Source organism: Mauremys mutica, chromosome 18, assembly GCF_020497125.1.
Source record: "Mauremys mutica isolate MM-2020 ecotype Southern chromosome 18, ASM2049712v1, whole genome shotgun sequence".
NCBI lineage: Eukaryota > Metazoa > Chordata > Testudines > Geoemydidae > Mauremys > Mauremys mutica.
This window is the reverse complement of record NC_059089.1, coordinates 27,218,550-27,238,000: the sequence shown is the minus strand read 5'-3', so window position 1 is coordinate 27,238,000 and position 19,451 is coordinate 27,218,550. Positions and strand designations below refer to the sequence as shown.

Here is a 19,451-nt window from a genome sequence, read left to right as displayed (position 1 = left end):
AACTTAGTTCTTTACTTAAGCATAGTCATCAACACACAGTTACGCCCATACCTTTAGTCTTTCCAGTTCAGACTCTTGTTTCTTTAAAGAACTTTCATATTCTTGTCTGATTTCATTAAAATCTTCATTTTCCTGTTCCAACTGGCTCTGTAAAATGGAAATATCTTGTGTGCCAAGAACCAGTGTTTTAACATTTACAATATAAGTAAACATCCACACACCCCCACCCCCAAAGAGATGTTGATTTATGCATATTCAGTGCCTCTGAACATTGTTGCTTGGAGAAAGATCTTCACCCTCAACTTCAAACCACCACAGTATGAACAGCTTTGAACATGCAGTTACATACAAATTTAGTATTTTCAGACAATACACAGAAGGGTTACAGGTGATGCCAGAGGCAGCATCTGGGGATTCAATATCCCTCTACAGTACAGTTTCTATACTTACTATCTTATGTTGGGAAGCTGTTTTATCAAACTCTCGAGCTGTTTCAAGAGCAGCTATTTGAGCCTCCAGCCTGCTAATCCGTTCTGCACACTGATGCTTTACAGGTGAGATATGCTGTTGTAATTTGCTGCTCTCAACCTCTAGATCTGTTTGCTTCAGGAAAAAACATTAATGTAAGTTAACACTATATTAACCCTATGGTTACTGGAGGGCAGAGTACATGGAGCTTGCAGCCAGAGTCAGGCATAACTTCATACTGCTTATCCCCATCCTTATTGCCTAAGAATGGCAATGCTATGCTTTATTTCTGCGGCCATCTGGCGCCTACCCTCACATACAAATACATTTACTCATCTCAGAGCCATTGTTGCAGTATTAGCAGGAAGAATTCTGACAACTGCAGCCTTATCAATAATGAAACAAAACTGGTTGTCACTGAAAATGGTGGAGATTGCTTTAGCATGAGTAGCCCGAGTGATTAGAGGATTCTCACCAGCTTTTGGATCTGTAGATCCCTCTCACCAATTTCTTCTTTGCTCCTCTCTAGTGCCCCATTAGCGAGCTGTAGTGCTTGTTCGAGTTCTTTCAGCTAAAACAGGAGAGTAAGTTACTCCCTTGTCCATAAAGATTGATATTACTGGAGAGCAGCACACAGAATAGTAAGATGGGGTATGGAAGGAACTAGCAGAGGAGGCTAAACACAGAAACCCTTAGGCTACACCTTTCAGGGAAGGGCCTACCTGGCACATGCTGCTTTCTTTAAAATTCTTCAGAAATTCTTCTCTCTCACAGAGCAATCCCTGTGCTTCAGTTACTTTGCTGTTCAGTTTAGTGACCTAGAAATAGGAATCGAAATGTAAATAAATTAGATAAGGGAATAGGTCATACCATGGCCCCTGCCTCAAGCGCCCTCCAGCGGCTGGCTGTGGCATGACAAGTCCACCCGCCTCCGTCTGTCCTTTATTCAGCCCTGCAAAGGAATGTTGTCTCAATGACAAATCCAAACTCTTTTATTCATATAAAATGCAAGTCCACAGGTACCTTGTAGTAAAAACAGTTCCTCCCAACCCCAAAAGTGAAACTTGGTTACAATAAAAGAGCTCTTCAATCCCAGTGAAAGGTCACTGGTTGCCAGGTCACCCACCCATTAACCACTCTGTCAGAACTCTGTTATCCCCATTCCAGGGCTCCAGTCACCAAGAGTTTCAAGACGGGCTTTTCTTCCACGAGTCTCTTCCTGGAGCCCAGAGTCAGCCCCTCACTTGCGAGTCCTACCCCAGCTCAGGGGAACCTCCCTCCAGGACCAATCCCTTTTTCCTGGGCACTTTCCACAGCCCACCACAGTGCTCACTGCAGCGTTACACTCCCCAGGATTCCTTGTCTGTGAGTCCTACCCCTGCTCCGTGGGGTCTCCCTCCAGAGTTAGCCCCTTGCTTCTGGGCCAGGCTCACGCTGACCACTCTGGTTCTTGCCCTCTTCCTAGGGGCCACTGTACCAGCCTTTCTGAACTTTGGCACGGTTCCCCAGCTCCAGCCAGTCCTTCAACTGTTTTCCTCAGAACTCATCACCTGCAGCTCACTGTTACTGCACTCCTTCTGGTTTCCTGCAGCTCTTTCCTTCAGGCTGCTCTCTCCTCTGTGGGAAGGAGGCTCTCACAGGCCCCTTCCCATCTTCCTTCAGGGACCCAGAAGGGTCTAGGGCCAGGTGCCATCTTTTAAGCAAAACTGGGGGGAGCGGGGAAGAAGGAGGAGGAGGAGGAAGAGGTTGTGTTCAACTGGCCAGTCACAGGTGTACTGGCCTCTTCCCTCTAAAAAGCCAGTGTCACCCTGTGACAGAAGGGTTAATATGAAATCAGGCCTATATATGCCACACAAAATCTCTAGGTAAAACATACACACCGCTAAAGTGGGTTTGGTGAGCTAAGGTTTCCTTTCAAAGCTCAATGTTATAGTCAGTGTCAAATCTTCTGAAAAAAAGACTGAAAGGCTGGCAATTTGTATTGGGTTTTAAATAAAATTCTTTGGATGCTAAAACACACCTAATCCATCCAGATGGTCAAAAGTGCCAACCCCACTGAGTGCATTGGTGAAGGAGGAGGAAATACCTGGGTTTCCAGTAGGTTCACAGTCTCAGCATGATTGGTTCTAGCTGTCAATAGCTGCTGTCTGGTGTCATCCAGTTTCTGCTCCAGAGCAGTTTTCTGAAGATTAACACATCACAGATAATACAGGGGGACTCAGAAGTTTAATCTCTAAAAACTGCTTTTATGGTGAAGGCATGATGGCCAGAATCCAAACAGTAGTTACTAGGACTTGTAACACAACTTTGCACCTAGGGGCTGACACTGAGTGAAGCTATTGACCACTACTGCACAGCATTTGTACTGAAAGTGGGAGATGTGGAGATGCTTGACTGAAGTCCAAGCTGAGGATGTAATCAGCATCTGTGACCAACTTCAGGGAGTCAGAGAAACTACAATGCTGCAACAGAAATAGCTCCTCTACTGCCCTTTAGAGCCACTCTGCTGGGACGTTACAGAACACACATGCAAAGGGTAAAATATTTACTAGCTGTAGCATTTACTCTCTAAGAGGACATTGTGCTGCCTCTACAAGTGGCTTTCAAATTGGACTTGGATTTATTTAAGCCAGGTTCATTTACTAGCTGCACCAGGCTAGGGTGCTGGGCACTGCAGGTAAGGGCTCCCAGGGAAAAGCAGGTGTCCCTGTCCTAGGCTGGGGAAACCTGCCTTTGTTCAGAAACAATATGGTATATCAGTGCTGCGGAACAGGGTCAGGAAGTAACGGGAGATATTGGCCGTGCGCAGTTCCCCTCTGAGCTCTCAACTTACAGCTATTTCTCATCAGTGCTTGGGCCTTAGCTCAGTGGATACAATGAATGGTTTGGACTTTGCTTAAGAGTGCCCATGTGCTTTGCAAGCCCTTTTAGCAACCAGAGCACAGAAGAGGAGGAGTATACATTAGTGTTAACTCTTTGGTTACTAGTATTAAGGCTTGCAACCTCTGTGTGCTACCCTCACTAAAGACATGATCGTGAACACACTTGAGCAGGTCTAAGATTCCATCCAGCAGGAGCAGAGTGCAAATACACACTGCAGGAACAGAGGCATATGCAGGATATTAGATATTTGTTCCATTGCATGACAGGTACAGTAATAGCCAGACAGTTCTCAAGGGATTTAAAGCCATCTAAAAATGTTACCTCCTTGAGTAGCTCCCACACATGTTCATCCCCTGAAAAATTCCCTTCTAGTCTCTTTTCTAGGGAAGACACTTTTTCCTGCAGATGTTCAATGAGTTTATTTTTCTCATCAACTTCAACAGTCATCTGTTGGAACAAAAAGCCAGTGTCATCTTTATAGCCAAGCTCTTAGTACATAGTGGTTTCACTTGGGGGGGAACCCACCCACGCCCTCAAAAACACATCAAAAAGAAACTCTCTTTAATGAAAGCCATTCTACGTTATCTTAGGGTATGTCTATGATGGGAGCGGGGCGGGGAAAGAAGGGAAGACCCACCGCCGTGAGTTTCAGAGTCTGGGTCAACCAGCTTAAGCACATGGGGCTCGTGCTACAGGGCTACAAATAACAGTGTAGACATTGAGACTTTGGCTCTAAAACCCAGCAAGGGGGTAGGTCTCAGAACCTACGCTCAAGCCTGAGCGTAAACATCTACACTGGAATTTTAGCCCCATAACATGAGCCCAAGTGAGTTAACCCAGACTCCAAGACTTGCTGCCATGGGTCCCCCCGCCCCCCCCCTTTTTTTTTTTTTGCAGTGCAGACAGATCCATACAACATTAAATAGATACAAATTTAACTGAAGCTAGGTAGATAGTTAGATTCTTCCCTTTTTCAGGGTTGTGGCTGCATTTCTGAAGCTTCACTGAATCCACCCATTCATTCAATACTGGCCTACATAATTTGTATTTTAATTAATTTATTAGGCCTATATAAAACTTACTGTCTCCAATAAAGCATAAAATAGAGACTGTATTTTAATATCTTGAGTTGGGATTTCTACAGGAAGTGTTTGAAATAAAAATGTAATCTGGAAGAGAAAGGTCATTTTAACTATTGCAATTCTACCAATCCATATTATTTGCTCAGTCCATTCAGCCTTTCCAGTAGAGGTCTGCAATTTTATTACTTCCCATCTGGAAAAATTATGCAGTATGGACCCATAATTAACTTACTGAGTTGTCTGCCCAACAGAAGCTAGATTTTCTTGTGATGACTTCTGGATGTCTTTAGTACTAATACTTTGGATTTAGTATGACTATTGCCAGAGACTTCTCTGAGACTAACGTCTGTTAGTCTATAAGGTGCCACAGGATTCTTTGCTGCTTTTACAGATCCAGACTAACATGGCTACCCCTCTGATACTTAATTTCATTATACGATTCCCTTCCCTCAGTGCTTCCCCAATTTGCTAACATTGTCCACAGATAGCAAAGCTCCATTATCCAAGCTTCTTGAATTTACTCACAAGATTGCCAGTTGGGGTATCATGGCTGGCAATTCTCACACATTTACCCCACATTCCAGGCATTTACAACTCTCCTGGTGATGGTCCTAAATAGGGCTGAAACTTGCTATAAAGGTACTTACAAAAAATTAAGTCTTGCTCCAAGATTACATTTACTAGTTTTGGGTGTTTTTACCTGCCAGTAGCAGGTCACATACCTGCTTCATAATTCATGTGAGGAAGTTAATATAAAAATCTCTACTTAAACAATTCAGAAGCCATGTTGCACTGCATTCATGCCTTTCAGACTGATTAAATACAAACAATCATCTCAGGTATAGGAGCTTGAGAACACTAAAACCTAACCAACTTCTGAGTACCCTCAGATCACACACACAAGAACAGCCATACTGGGTCAGACCAAAAAGTCCCCACACTTTCACCTTTAGCTTGTGTTGTTCATATTCCAGTTTGAGAGATTCATGCTCCATCTGTAAAGCTTCCAATCTCTTCTCACAACCGGAGGCAGCAACTTGAGCCTACCGCATATAAGAAAATGTTTTTTGATTCCAGACTCAGTTTTTATGAGGCGAATGCAAACAAACATTTCAATGAAGGTCCAGTTTGAACTGTTGCATGAACTGACAGAAAGGAAGGTATCAGACACCAATTATCTCAACTTACGTTTTGCAAGTCTGCTGAAAGATGCTGAATGAAGGTTTGTAGCTCTTGTCCTCTCTGCTCCAGGGCAGTGATCTTATTTTCTGCATTCGCCTCAGCTGCCACTAGTTCATCCCTTCGCAGAAAGAAAAACAGTAACTCAATGTGCCAGCAGAACGTATCTGCCAAGGGAAGGAGGATAGATTAAGAAACCTATGATTTTCTTCTAATCTTAAAAACAGCCATTTTGGCCTGGCACTAATCATTCACAGGAGCTTACAAGTTAGTCACTGCATACTCCATCACTCGTAACCAGGTGGAAGAGTGGTAGTGACTGAGCACAGAGAACTCTGCTAAGTGATCTGAGTTGCATACAAACAAACCAACGTTCCAATTTAACTGTAAAAGGGTAATTTTAGTAAATCGTGTACTCCCTGTCACATGCTAGTATGCAAGTACTAACTAAGCATCGAGCCTACTGCCCATGTGGGCTCTTCAAGGGGAGCTAGAGCCAAGTGGGAAATGAATCAGAATATCTAGATATTGCTGACAGACTCCTTTACCCCACCACATACACACCTCTGTGCTTCCAGCTCCGAGTGCTGCTGCCGCAACCCTTCCACTTCACTGCTCAGAACTGATGACAAGTTGCTTGTGACCTGCAGCTCTTTCTTAGCACGGGTTAGCTCCTGACTGCATGCCTCTAGCTCCTGTTCTGCTCTGCTTAGAGACTCTTCCTTTTGCAAAAGCTGAACATTAGAACATTATCTTTGACAAAGATGAACTGATACAATAAATAAAGGCTTCTGAAGGAGGGGTCATGCTGCCTTTATCAAAGTTATAAGCTAAATTAGATTAAATTTTACACAGCGAAGGCTGAAAATTCAGTGTCAACTGGGAGTTTACATGATACTGCATGCAGACACGTACTGTAAAAACTCCAATCTTCAGTGAATTAACATATACAGTAGAACCTCAGAGTTACGAACTGACCAGTCAACCACAATCCTCATTTGGAGGAGGTAACATGCAATCAGGCAGCAGCAGAGACCAAAACCAAAAAGCAGATACAGTACTGTACTGTGTTAAAGGTAAAACACTAAAAAAATAAAGGGAAAGTTTAAGATTTGACAAGGTAAAAAAAACCCCACCTTTCTGTGCTTGTTTCATTTAAATTAAGGTGGTTAAAAGCAGCATTTTTCTTCTGCATAGTAAAGTTTCAAAGCTGTAGTAAATTAATGTTTAGCTGTAAATTTAATAGGGCTGTTGATTAATCACATTTTTAATTGCACTGTTAAACAGAATACCAATTGAAATTCATTAAATATATTTGAAAATGTAATTGAAATAGATATTTTGGATTTTTTTTTACAACAGAATACAAAATGTACAGTACTTACATTATTTTTCATTACAAATATTTGCACTGTAAAAATGATAAGAAATAGTATTTTTCAATTCACCTCATACAAGTACGGTAGTGCTATCTCTATCATGAAAGTGCAACTTACAAATGCAGATATTTTGTTTTGTTACATAACTGCACTCAAAAACAAAACAATGTAAGTCTTTAGAGCCTACAAGTCCGATCAGTCCTACTTCTTGTTCAGCCAATCGCTCAAACAAACAAGTTTGTTTACATTTGCAGAAGATAACGCTGTCTGCTGCTTGTTTATAATGTCACCTGAAAATGAGAACAGGCATTCGCATGGCACTGTTGTAGCTGGTGTTGCAAGATATTTACATGCCAGATGCGCTAAAGATTCATATGTCCCTTCATGCTTCATCCACCATTCCAGAGGACATGCGTCCATACTGATGATGAGTTCTGCTTGATAACGATGCAAAGCAGTGTGGACCAACACATGTTGATTTGCATTATCTGAGTCAGATGCCACCAGCAGAAGGTTGATTTTCTTTTTTTGGCGGTTTGGGTTCTGTAGTTTCAGCATCAGAGTGTTGCTCTTTTAAGACTTCTGAAAGCATGCTTCACACCTTGTCCCTCTCAAATTTTGGAAGGCACTTCAGATTCTTAAACCTTAGGTTGAGTGCAGTAGCTATCTTTAGAAATTTCACATTGGTACTTTCTTTGCATTTTGTCAAATTTGCAGTGAAAGTGTTCTTAAAACAAACATGTGCTGGGTCATCATCCGAGACAGCTATAACATGAAATATATAGCAGAATGCAGGTAAAACAGAGTAGGAGACATACAGGTCTCCCCCAAGGAGTTCAGTCACAAATTTAATTAATGCATTATTTTTTTAAACAAGCGTCATCAGCATGGAGGCATGTCCTCTGGAATGGTGGCCGATGCATGAAGAGGCATATGAATCTTTAGAGCATCTGGCACGTAAATATTTTGCAATGTGGGCTACAACAGTGCCATGCAAATGCCTGTTCTCGCTTTCAGGTGACATTGTAAACAAGAAGCGGGCAGCATTATTGCCTGTAAATGTATTTCCTGTAAAGTGTTTGTCTGAGCAGCTGGCTGAACAAGAAGGACTGAGTGGACTTGTAGGCTCTAAAGACTTACATTGTTTTGTTTTTGAGTGCAGTTATGTAACAAAACAAAATATCTGCATTTGTAAGTTGCACTTTCATGATAAAGAGACTGCACTACAGTACTTGTATGAGGTGAATTGAAAAATACTACTTTTTTTTTTTAACAGTGCAAATATCTGTAATCAAAAATAAAGTGAGCACTGTGCACTTTGGATTCTGTGTTGTAATTGAAATCAATATATTTGAAAATGCAGAAAAGATCCAAAAATATTTCTATAAATGGTATACTGTTATTGTTTAACAGTGCAACTGATTGCGTGATTAACCTTGTTGAGCACATGACTAACCTTGTTGAGTGCTCTCCTGCTGACAAAGCTGCTGCTGCTCGTTGGGGGTGGAAGTGTTTTTTTGGTCAGCGGGAGAGCTCTCTCCCGCTGACAAACAGCAGCTACACTGCGCACCTTTCAGTGGCATGGCTGTAGCAGCACAGCGGTGTCGCTAAAAGGTGGGTAGTGCAGACAAAGCCTTAATGTCGAGCCACCAAGTAGTATATATATTCGAGCACTAAACAGAAGACAGACTACAAAATAATCTCACCATGTGTTTGACTTTGGCCAGTTCCTGCTGTTGAAAGCCCTCCAGTTCATCAATTTCATCTCTCTTTTGGAAAAGATTCACACTCTGCTCCCTCATTTCTTGTAACTGAGCCGAAAGCATCTCTTTTTCCTGTTAAACAACCACCAAAATTAAACAAGGATTCCAAAATGTCTGTCAGTCAATTTCAGGTCAGCAATGTATTAAAATTAAGTTTCTTGGGAACAGAATCTTGTTTTATGTTTATAACTGCAAATCACCATGCACTCTTATGGTGCTATATAAATAACAGACTTCTTACTGAGACGCATGCATTCTGAAAATATATGTGTAAGCAACACAGCTTGCATTATTGAACTTTGGAAACTTTCAGGACTGTGCTGTGAACAAGACAAAAATAACTTTCATTTAAGAAGAAATTACATAGGAAGTTCTTTACACCCACCATTCAAGCATGCCATGATAGAAAATTGATACTTGAAACACTTGACAGCAAATCTAAACATCTGTTTAACGCTTCTATGGTAAAAGATGCCTGGAGCAGAGACTTAGCTGGACAGCTGGAACAACTACAGCAAGAATGAAATCCTTTATAAAAAAATTACTGAAGTGGAACTAATTTCTGCTATGATGCTAACACCACAAGATTGAAATCAACATATGCCTGTTTTTGGACAATAACTTTACAATACAGCCATGGCTGCACTCATAGCTACAGCTCTTTTGGCAAAAACTGCTCTTTTTATAACCAAGATACTCTCTGGTAGCGAAGTGCTTCATGTCAAATCCCCAGTGGGGCAGGTGACCTAAACAGGCAAACAGGTATTGCCATTACACTTATTTCATTTGCAGGCATCTGTGGCTGTTAGCCAATAGGATTTTTCTCCAGCCAGATGTAAATTCCCTTATGCTAATAAAGCTCTGATCTATAGTTATTACAGTGCTCACCAGCTACTTTGGTGACAAGGCTAGAAAGGCTCTTAACAAATCTCACCAAGTCAATGCTACAGAGAAAAATAAGGGGAGTGGTACTAAAGCGCATCATGCAGCACTCTGTTCAGCAGTTGCCATAGCAAATGCATATAATATTCATGGCAGGAAATGAGCATCAACGGCAGACAACAAAGGAAGAGGAAGTGCTTGCAAGAGCCACTACATAGTCTATACTAGTGAGGGTTTTGTTTATACAGTGCCAACAGGGCGCTAAATGTTTCGCAGACAGGCATGAAGACATGGTCACTGTCCCAACCAGTTTATAGTCTGAAAATATAAGGATCTTCCTTTTTTAAGTGTATCATCAGCTTGCACATAAAGATCGTCCTCACCCCAGGACCACTCTGTTCTCCCTCAAACCACAGAGGGTTAAGAGATTAAATCATTTCCTGGCATGCAGTGTGATTTTGTAGTACCTGACTCCCAACCTCAGGATCAGACCCCAGAGCTCTCACACCGGCTCTGAAAGGAATAGCTGCAAGACCTTAAGCACTCACATCTCTCTATCCTCAGCTGCCCCCTCTGTAAAATAGGGATGATAATACCTCAGCAGTATTGCAAGGGATTCATTTACTAATACTTGAAAGCATAAAGCAAGAAATGTAAGTGCTATCTCAACACTCCACTAACGAGACACGAGCAATCTGGGTAAAGGCTGAGCTTTTACATCTATGCTGGCTGGCGTGTCAATCTCTCATCTCTTGCTTGCGTCTGAAGTCTGTGATTTGTTATTTCCTTTTCCAAAACTAGTTCCAGTTTAACTTCTGGGGTGATGAAGTGGAAAATGAAACATGAATATCAGGTCTCAGCCAGAGAACAAGGAATCAGATACTCTGGATAATTACATTTTCTGTATAAACTTTTCTTTGCCAAGTCCCAGTATGTGCACAGGCCTACATTTAGCAGAGAGATATCAAAGGAGACTTGCCTTTTCAAGATGAACCAACTTTTCCCTCCATTCCTGCAAAGGGGAGGAGAGGAGGACAGAAAAAAAAAGAGGGCAAATAAAAATCTAAGCACCAATAAATGTGACTGAAGGTATTAAATTAGGATAATTGTTATCAAATGGGAAGAGTAAACGTAACCAGAAAGGATTTTAATATACCAGTAAAGCCTCTGACAGGTTCATTTATGACACCACAGCATATCTGCCCTGTGCAAACAAAAGTGCATCATCTACAGCAGTGGTTCTCAATGTATTTACCATTTTGGGCTTCATATGCAGCTCTCTCTCTGTCATGTGGGCCACGTTCACACAGTATGTATGCTACCTGTATGGCCCTGAGAATGTCACATAGGCTGCAGCTGTGTGCTGATTGGGCTGCAAGCAGCCCACGGGTTGAGAACGACTGATCTACAGACATTTTAATTAGGTGACAACAGAGTTGTACCTAGACAGCAAATGTGAATTTGAGTTCACATTAGAGACTTTCATGAGCTCTTTTAAAGTAAAAAGAGCCTGCTATGCACGTTGTCTCACAATGAGCTGTCAGCAACACTGACCCTTGCACCTTATCCCTCTTCCTTTCCCTCCACCCAGATAAGAATAAATCAAGGCAAACAAATGCTGCATCTCAGCAGTGATTCTCTAGTACTACAATATGTTGACTATGCCAAGATCATTGTACTCAGAAGCCTCCCACTATCAGTCAACTGTTTCATTGTGTCAACCTTGTGTGTATTACCTGGTCCTTTTTTTCCAATGCCAAAGCCATTCCTTCAGCCATCTTTGCTCTGTTGGCCTGGTAAGCCTCGTTCTGCTCCTGAAATTTCTTCATGGAAGCTGTCAGAGAATCATTAGTTAAAAAGTCAGGGTATGCAAATACCAACACTGTGTATTTACTTCTGTAAATACTGTATTGTAGGTCACACTAAAATTTAGAACTACCACTGTCAAGATGGCCAGGCCTCCCTTTATGTTCACACAATGCCTAGCACTATATGAGTGCTACCACAAACAAAGATATGAGCAAAGCCCCCATCTGGACTGCAATACTGCTGTAGATTTTTTTAAAATGCCAGTCATAAGTTAAGCAAAAGTGATTGCTGGCAACTGTCAGACTAACAGCAAACAAACCACAGCTGCTTTGTTCACTGTAAATCAAGCAGAAAGTTGTGTGCTATTTTTACAATCAATATGTACTCAATGTGGAGAAACATTTCTAACTATGCAGCTTTTTACACTCTGTCTGCATTCAAGGCAGAACAGTTTTAAATTAAAAACAAAAAAAGAAAAGGAAAAAATAAAAGTACGTACAATCCTGATGCTTTTCTAATGCAATTTCAAGCTTCTCTTTTATCTTCTGCAAGTTTCGGACCTGTTCAGCATAATCTTGGGTGAGGAGGGAGAAGTACAGACGAGGAATGGACAGACATTAGGGAAAGAAATTTAAAAAAATATGAGTGGAAAGTGACAATGATTTTCTTAACTAGAAAATCATTCCTGTTAAGGAAAACTAGGCTGCCCTTAACAATGAACACCACAAGCAAATAATTCTGCCACACACCATCCATGGAGTAAATGGTCGGTACAAACAGAAGGGCCTAATTACACTAACAACAAGGAAAAGGCACTAAATTTGCACAAAAAAGGGAACATTGGCTACAGCAGAACATGGTGACAAGCACGATGATTTGGTTTGACTTCTGCTTGTGAAGAATCGCCCCAATGAGAAAGTGAAGGAGGGTTGGAGAAATCCAAAAGCAGTTGATTTTCTTGTTCCATATTACACCTTACAATAGCTGTGCACTATTTCAGAGATAGTGCATTTTGGCTAGCTCCCCTGCTTAGCCAACAAAACCACACTCTTACCTTTAAAATCCAGGTCTTAATATGCAGAAGAGGCAGTGAATGTGTAACTCTGCCATTTTTTGAGCCTATAAGACTGACAGGCCAGATTAAAGGAAGAAGGTACCTTGAACAAGTGTATTTAGAAGCCCACAGGAGGATTTGTTTACAGAGCTTGGAGTCTGGTCAAAGTTTCAGGTATTTGTAAGACTCCTGTCTCTATGGCAGCTAAGCATTGAGACCTCAAATGCCCCTAACAATATTTAGGGATTCTCTCTTAGGAATAGGTGAGCACTTCACAATTCTAGTTGCGCCATAAGCCTCCTTTGCACTTCCCATATTCAAGTTCAATATGGACTTGTTCAAGTTCCCAGCTCAAGTTGGAGCAGCCTCAAGGTTGTTCTAAGTTAGGATTTGTTTCCCGTGACTGTCCTAGGAGCCCCGGGAAGCAGAAGACAGCAGAGGACATGGTGCACTCTAGCCATGCCCCAATCTACTCCCTACACCCAGGACCAGGAGCAGAGTCAGCACAGGGCCCCTTTGCCGGCTGTATGCCAGCCAGAGAGGTCCCCATTACAGGGACAGTCTCCAAGGGCCATTTCTGTCCAGTTTAAGATGCACCAAGAACCAGGCCCCCACCCTTACCCCTTTTTTGGGAGGCAGGTCTTTTTAGACCATTAGCTCTTTCAGGTCAGAGACCATGTCATCTTAAGTACTGTGCAGTTCTGAACACCATGGAGCCCTGACCCTAACTAGGGTCTTTGATTTCTTATTTACTATTGCAGTAGCATCCAAACGGGGGCCTGGAGGGTTCACATCCAGGGCTTTGGAGTTGTGCTCCAGCTCCAGGCAAAAATCTGCAGCTCCACTGCTCCAGAGCTGCTCCGCGCTCCAGCTCCAAGCCCAAGCCCTGTTCACATCCAAAAAGAAGTGTTCTGGTTGGAACATGGGGACAGAGAAAATTATACTGAACATTTGGGAAGATCACACAGATGTGCCAAGAGAACAGCAGGAAGACAGGAAGTCATAAATCTTTATTTGAACACTCTGTATGGATTTTGTATTGACTGTATTGTACATCTCGCAGATGCTGACCAACCGGCTTATTATAAATGGGTTAAATAGAAAGTTAGCTAGGCAGCAAAAAAAATTCCTTTTGTAAATAAAACAAGAAGTGTGAAGGAAAATATTTCCCAGCATTGAAAGGTTGTAAGTTAACATTTACATCCCCAGAAAACATACCAGACAGTTTGGCCTCCAGTTTTCGTATTTGTTCATTTCTTCTAAGTAGCTGGGATGAGAGATCTTCTCTGGAGCTGCTTCCATCAGAGGCCTTGGCAGGTTAGAGAGAGAGAGGGGTAACTATGTGGTTTCTGAACTTCAGAAAGAACAATCCTGCCACACTCAAATTTTAATGACGGCGAACATTATAAGGGCTAGAAATAATGAATGGTTTCCTATTTCTCATGGCAAGGAGAACAGATTTGCATATTCTGCTGGCTAAGTCAGTGCATATGGTCCTTGGGAGAAAAAGAGGGTATAAATGTCAGCTCTGCAACATGGGCCTGTGACACAAAATACAATATTTTCTAAGACCAATAGTTGCTGAAAACAAGTAGCTCAAATTACTGGACTGACCATGTAATAGATGACTGGAAAGAGAAATTAAGCCACACAGGTTGGAAGGATTCCAAGCAGGGGAGAGGATGAATAGGTAAGTAGCAGGAAAAGGGAAACTGTAAGCCTTTCGTCTGGGAAAAACAGTTTGCCAACACTGATACAATGTTAATTTCTGACAATAATAATTTAATTAGTTTTTATTCTCTACAGTACTCTTATTTTTCGCTCATTATGGAAACAAAATTAAAAGCAATTAAGTACATACTGCTAAAGCACAGAATTCTTGAAAGATGAACAACAAATCCTGAACTGTTACCCATATTTTATTGTATGCAATGTAGTTGTAGCCGTGTCATTCCCACAATATTAGAGACACAAGATGGTTGAGGTAATATCTTTTATTTATGGCGTATTACAACAATTTGTAACCCACTAACCCCCTCTTTTTGTCCTATGACTGCAGAGATGTTAATGGTTCACTCTGCCTCGAACGGTCCCTTAGAATATATGCTAACTACTTATGCTAAACAATCTGTTCCACCTTGCATTTAGCTGTGATGCTCCAAGTATCTTTCCCAGGAGCCAGATCTACAATGCAGACCTATATCGGTATAACTACATCAAAGGTGTGAAAAAGCTACACCCTTGAGTGACATAGTTATACTGACCTAACCCCCTGTGTAGACAGCACAATGTCGATGGGCGAGCTTCTCCCGTTGATATATCTACAGCCTATCAGGGAGGTAGATTAACTACACCGACAGGAGAATCTCTCCCATCGGCACAGGAGCGTTGTCACTGAAGCGCTGGGGCAGCTGTGCCGATGCAGTGTTTTAAGTGTAGACCTGCCCAAGACCAGAAGAGGAGCTGTGTGTGGCTAGAAAGCTCGTCTCCCTCGCCACCAGAAGTTGGTCCAATAAGAGACATTACTTCACCCACCTTCTCTCACATATATTTTAATGTCTCCCTCCACTGTACTTTTCTGTTCTCTACACCAACAATGCAATAGCCACAATGTTTCTCAATATTATATCAATTGCTATGTGAAAATTAGCTGAGTGGGGGAGTGAAAAACTGAGTGTAGTAACCACAGTATTTTCCCATTTACTATTTGAGATCAAGATTTCCTGTCTAGCTCAGCAACCAATATCTATGTTTGAGATTCAGAAATAATATTTTACAGCAACCCCTTCTTGGAAAAATCTATTTTACAGATGATGGAATGAAGACACGGGAATCTGCTGTTCTACAGCAACACAGCATACAGTAACTGCAGGCTCCGAAAGTGATGCTGCTGTATAATCTAATCTAGGATTTGGGTGATATAAGAGCCATCAGAAGGCATGACTTTCAGTCAAAGCACTAGCAGGTTTTATTTAATTTATGCACACCTAAAATTATTAATATATAAATCTACATATACTATAGTTTAATATGTTTAATATGAAAAATAGTTTATCTAGACATTCCAATAACAACCTACAAGTTTTTCCAGTGCTACAGAAACAACATAAGCATCCTATGTAAACAATATGCCTGACCAGTAACTGCACCAGGAACCTAAGAGGTTAACATAGAATCAAAACACTACAATCTAAGACTTGTAATGCTGAAGATTGCAAGAAAGCAATCCTCAGCATTACATTTACTTACAGTATCTTGAGTTTTGCTGTAACATTGTTTGATATTTTATACCTTCATTTACCATGTTCTTCACTGAAGATTATGTAATTTATATTCTTAACATGACAAAATAATTATGTTTAATATTTATTCTCATCCACTAACACCTATGTTTACTTCAATTTCCAAAAACTATTCTGATTAGAGATACATTTGCACATCACACATCTCACGCTGCCATGCATTTGGTTTTTCAGTCAGTCAAGATTCTTGCATGGCTTTTTGTAACCTTGTGCATTAGAAATGCTGTAGTAAAATGCAAAATATGATACTTACAAAATCATCTCCAGAATCTGCTCCCACAGACGTGATTGACTCTTTGCTGACTGATCTGGGAATTCTGGCAGCCCCTCCTGGCCGAGGAGCAATTGCTGCTTCCTCTGCTATCTTCTTCTTCAGTTTTGCAAACATTTTACTGCAGCTGCCGTTCTATAGCACCAAAAGAGCCAGGTATTTTGAGACACGACTGTCCCCAAATTACACAGTTAATAAGTTTGATGCTCTATTTAAAGGTTCCAAAAGTCAAGATTTAATTTTAACTCAGCCAGTTTTACTCCTGTTCCACTTTCTTCAAAGGGCTCATAGCCTAACAGTGCCTGTGAATTAAAGAGAGATCAAGTTTCAACACCAAACCAGACAATAGACTGAAACCAATACAGCATTAAAAGACATTTTTATTATCAAGTTCATATCTGTTAGACTGCACAATTAACATTTTTAAAAAAACAAATTACCTACTGAATTGAGTGGAAACACTCAAATTCATTATTGTTAATTGTCAAAAGTGGATTTGGAATTGTCACTGGTGACAAGTTATGCAGATTTCTTCCCAGAAAGATATCTGCATATTTCATTTACTTTGTACACAGTTTTCCTTAGCAAAGCTGTGGATAAGAGGCAAGACGTTTGGTTAGTGGAATTTTCTGTCAATTCTCCAGATTGCATTTCCTCATTTTGCTTCGATTGTCCTCATGAACAAAACATGTGACATGAGTATAAAGCTGGGTTCTTTCTGGGTCATTCACACTGGTAATTTCTCAATGTTTTCTCAGAACTACTTTGGCTCTCTAGAGCAAACAGAAATAAAAATTTATTTGCAGTTATTAACTACACTAATCAAGGAGCCTAGTAGGAGCACACTGACATGACAATGATAGACACATCTCAGAGTAAATTTCTCTCTTGCTTCCCCCTTTTGCTGTTTTGAGTTCTTAACATTCCCTTTGACTTTTGCAGGGAATTATTACCGAGTTCTTCTAAACTCTCAATTTTGGTGGCTCAGTTGGGAAATAAATCTTCCCTCATTTCATCACCTAATTTTTAAGCAATTCTACAGAAATTTGACAATATAGTCAACAATTCATCTTTATTGTCTCCTGCAATATCAACTTCCTCACATATTCTTCTGCTAACTCATCTGTTTGTCTTGTGTTCTACGGAAAGTCATAGACGGAGCTGCATCTACTGTCATCATTCAAGGGTTAACATGCTGCTCCTAGAAATACTGAACATTTATCACACTCCACCACCCACCAAATCCTTGTCAACAATCCACTGATTTACCAGGTTGATGTGCAACCTCAAACAAATCTTTGTTCTCAACTCACCTGGATGTCCCTCCTCTATGCTCTTACAACCCCTTTGAGCGTTGAAAACAGCAGTGTGAGCCCACTGTGAAAGGAGCATCCCGAGGAGTGACACGAATACAGTTAGTTACTCAGAACGCTCCTGAGTATTTGGTATTAATTACCCCACTTCCAAAGAACCAGCGTTAACATCCCTTAGTCCCGCACACAGAGGCCGCACAGGGGCAGTTACTCCAGAACGTCCCCCCTGCAGACAACGCCAAAGGGAACTGGACCGAGCTTTGGGCTCGTGTCTGAAGTTGCACCGCCTGCACGGGGCCCATCCCGGCTGCGCCCCGCACGCTCTCCTGGGAGAGGGCGGAAGGCGAGCACAGCACAGCAGAGCCACCGGCTCCCTCACAGGCCACGCACCGCAGAACCCTCCCGCTGAAAACCTGAAACTCGGAGACCTTTTCCGGGTGCTCCAGGCTCGCCCGGTCCCCCGCGCCGGGCGCCCCCCGACTATCGCTCCCCAGCAACGCAGCCCGTGGACACGGCGGCCGCGACTTGGCCGCGTTCCCCTCCCAGCTCCTGCCAGCGGCGCCGCAGCGGGACCAGCCCGGGCGCCTCCTCCCCGGGCCGGGCCGGGCCGCCCCGCTCAGAGCAGGCCGGAGCCGCAGGGCGGCGCCTCGGACCCGGGGCATATCCGCGCCCAGCCCCTCCCCCACGGGGTGTCTCAGCGTCTCACTCACCGCGCGGCCCCCGGCCCCTCTGCCCATCCCCCATCGCCTCCCACCGGCGGCAGCTGCTTCCGGAGCCGAAGGTGACGCTCCCGACACCGGGAACCAGCTGTCAAGCCCCCAACCCGGAAACATAACTCGGCAGCCGGAAGTGACGAGAGCAGAGGGCGTCTGGCACCAGGCGCACGCGCACAGCGGAAGGCGCGCGGGCAGTTTCTCGCCGTCCGGGCTAGAGCCCTCCCCGCAGCCTCGTTCCCGGCTCAGTAGCCGTTAAGCCCGCGGGCCGTCGGGTTGCGTCAGCCGCGCCGCGCAGTCAGGGGCGGGGCCGGGGGCGACCCTCATGGACCGGGCTCCCTCGTCACTGGCCGGCGGGAGCTGGTAGGGGGCTGGGGCGGCAGTAGGGAGCCGGCCGGGAGCCGGGGGCGGTAGGGAGCCGGCCGGGGGCGGTAGGGGGCTGGCCGGGAGCCGGGGGCGGTAGGGGGCTGGGGCTGGTGGGGGGAAGCTGGCCGGGGGGGCGGTAGGGAGCCGGGGGGGGGGGGGGAGCTAGCCGGGAGCCGAGGGCGGTAGGGAGCCGGCCGGGGGCGGTAGGGAGCCGGCCGGGGGGCGGGGGCGGTAGGGGGCTGGGGCTGGTGGGGGGGGGGCAGTAGGGAGCCGGCCGGGGGGCGGGGGCGGTAGGGGGCTGAGGCTGGTGGGGGGGGCAGTAGGGAGCCGGCCGGGCGGGGGGGAAGCTGGCCGGAAGCCGGCCGGGGGGGGGTGTCAGGCCGGCCGGGACTCGGCAACTATTTCTGACGTTTGTTCCGTGCGAGGCCGCCTGCCCCTGCTGCCGGCTGAAATCCGGTGCACGCTGCGCTCCTGTTCTGACTCCTGGGCGCTCCCGCGCCATAGCGCTGCCCCGCGGTCACCGCGTACCTGCAGCCCGAGTGCGGGCAAGGAGCCTGTGCCCCGCCTTGGGGCCCGCTGGAGGAGGGGGGCACGTAACTGACTAGGGAGTTTCACGGGTAGTTGCTGGACAGCGGAGGAATGTTAACAGGCAGCAACCCTTGAGTCTAGTCCGGGTTCGGGCAGGGAGTGGGATATAATGATTACAGACCCTGCTAGTCTTCCTGGAGCCTGCCCTCTTCTGCTTGTCACCTAGCATGTCCCTTCTCCCCCCGCCTCTGCATTGTCAGCCTTCTTGTGCATTCTCCATGCTGCCTGGGTGCCAGCTAGGGAGCTACTGAGAGACAGGCGAGTTGCTCCCTGTTAAGGTCTTGTGCTTGGCAGCATTGAGACCGACGGGGGCTAAGAGGAATGATAGCAAGGAAAGTACCTTGAAGCTTGGACTGGAGCATGCTCAGTGCAAATGGAATCAATGGAGAATTTAGCAGC

At 44.0% G+C, this 19,451-nt stretch overlaps 1 protein-coding gene across 1 annotated transcript in view; it reads right to left on the bottom strand.

The window, feature by feature from the left end:
• GOLGA1 (golgin A1) overlaps positions 1–18,224 on the bottom strand; it is a 31,141-nt gene extending 12,917 nt beyond the window's left edge. The window contains exons 1-16 of the mRNA XM_044992891.1: positions 18,096–18,224; positions 16,055–16,374; positions 13,718–13,808; positions 11,945–12,019; positions 11,373–11,470; positions 10,616–10,648; positions 8,698–8,826; positions 6,177–6,346; positions 5,622–5,733; positions 5,381–5,476; positions 3,673–3,798; positions 2,555–2,650; positions 1,191–1,286; positions 944–1,039; positions 451–603; positions 52–147 (exon numbers count right to left, since the gene is read on the bottom strand). Coding sequence (XP_044848826.1) covers positions 52–147; positions 451–603; positions 944–1,039; positions 1,191–1,286; positions 2,555–2,650; positions 3,673–3,798; positions 5,381–5,476; positions 5,622–5,733; positions 6,177–6,346; positions 8,698–8,826; positions 10,616–10,648; positions 11,373–11,470; positions 11,945–12,019; positions 13,718–13,808; positions 16,055–16,189 — 1,602 coding nt within the window. The 5' untranslated portion in view covers positions 16,190–16,374; positions 18,096–18,224. The remainder of the gene's footprint in view (positions 1–51; positions 148–450; positions 604–943; positions 1,040–1,190; positions 1,287–2,554; positions 2,651–3,672; positions 3,799–5,380; positions 5,477–5,621; positions 5,734–6,176; positions 6,347–8,697; positions 8,827–10,615; positions 10,649–11,372; positions 11,471–11,944; positions 12,020–13,717; positions 13,809–16,054; positions 16,375–18,095) is intronic.
• Positions 18,225–19,451: the final 1,227 nt, after the last annotated feature.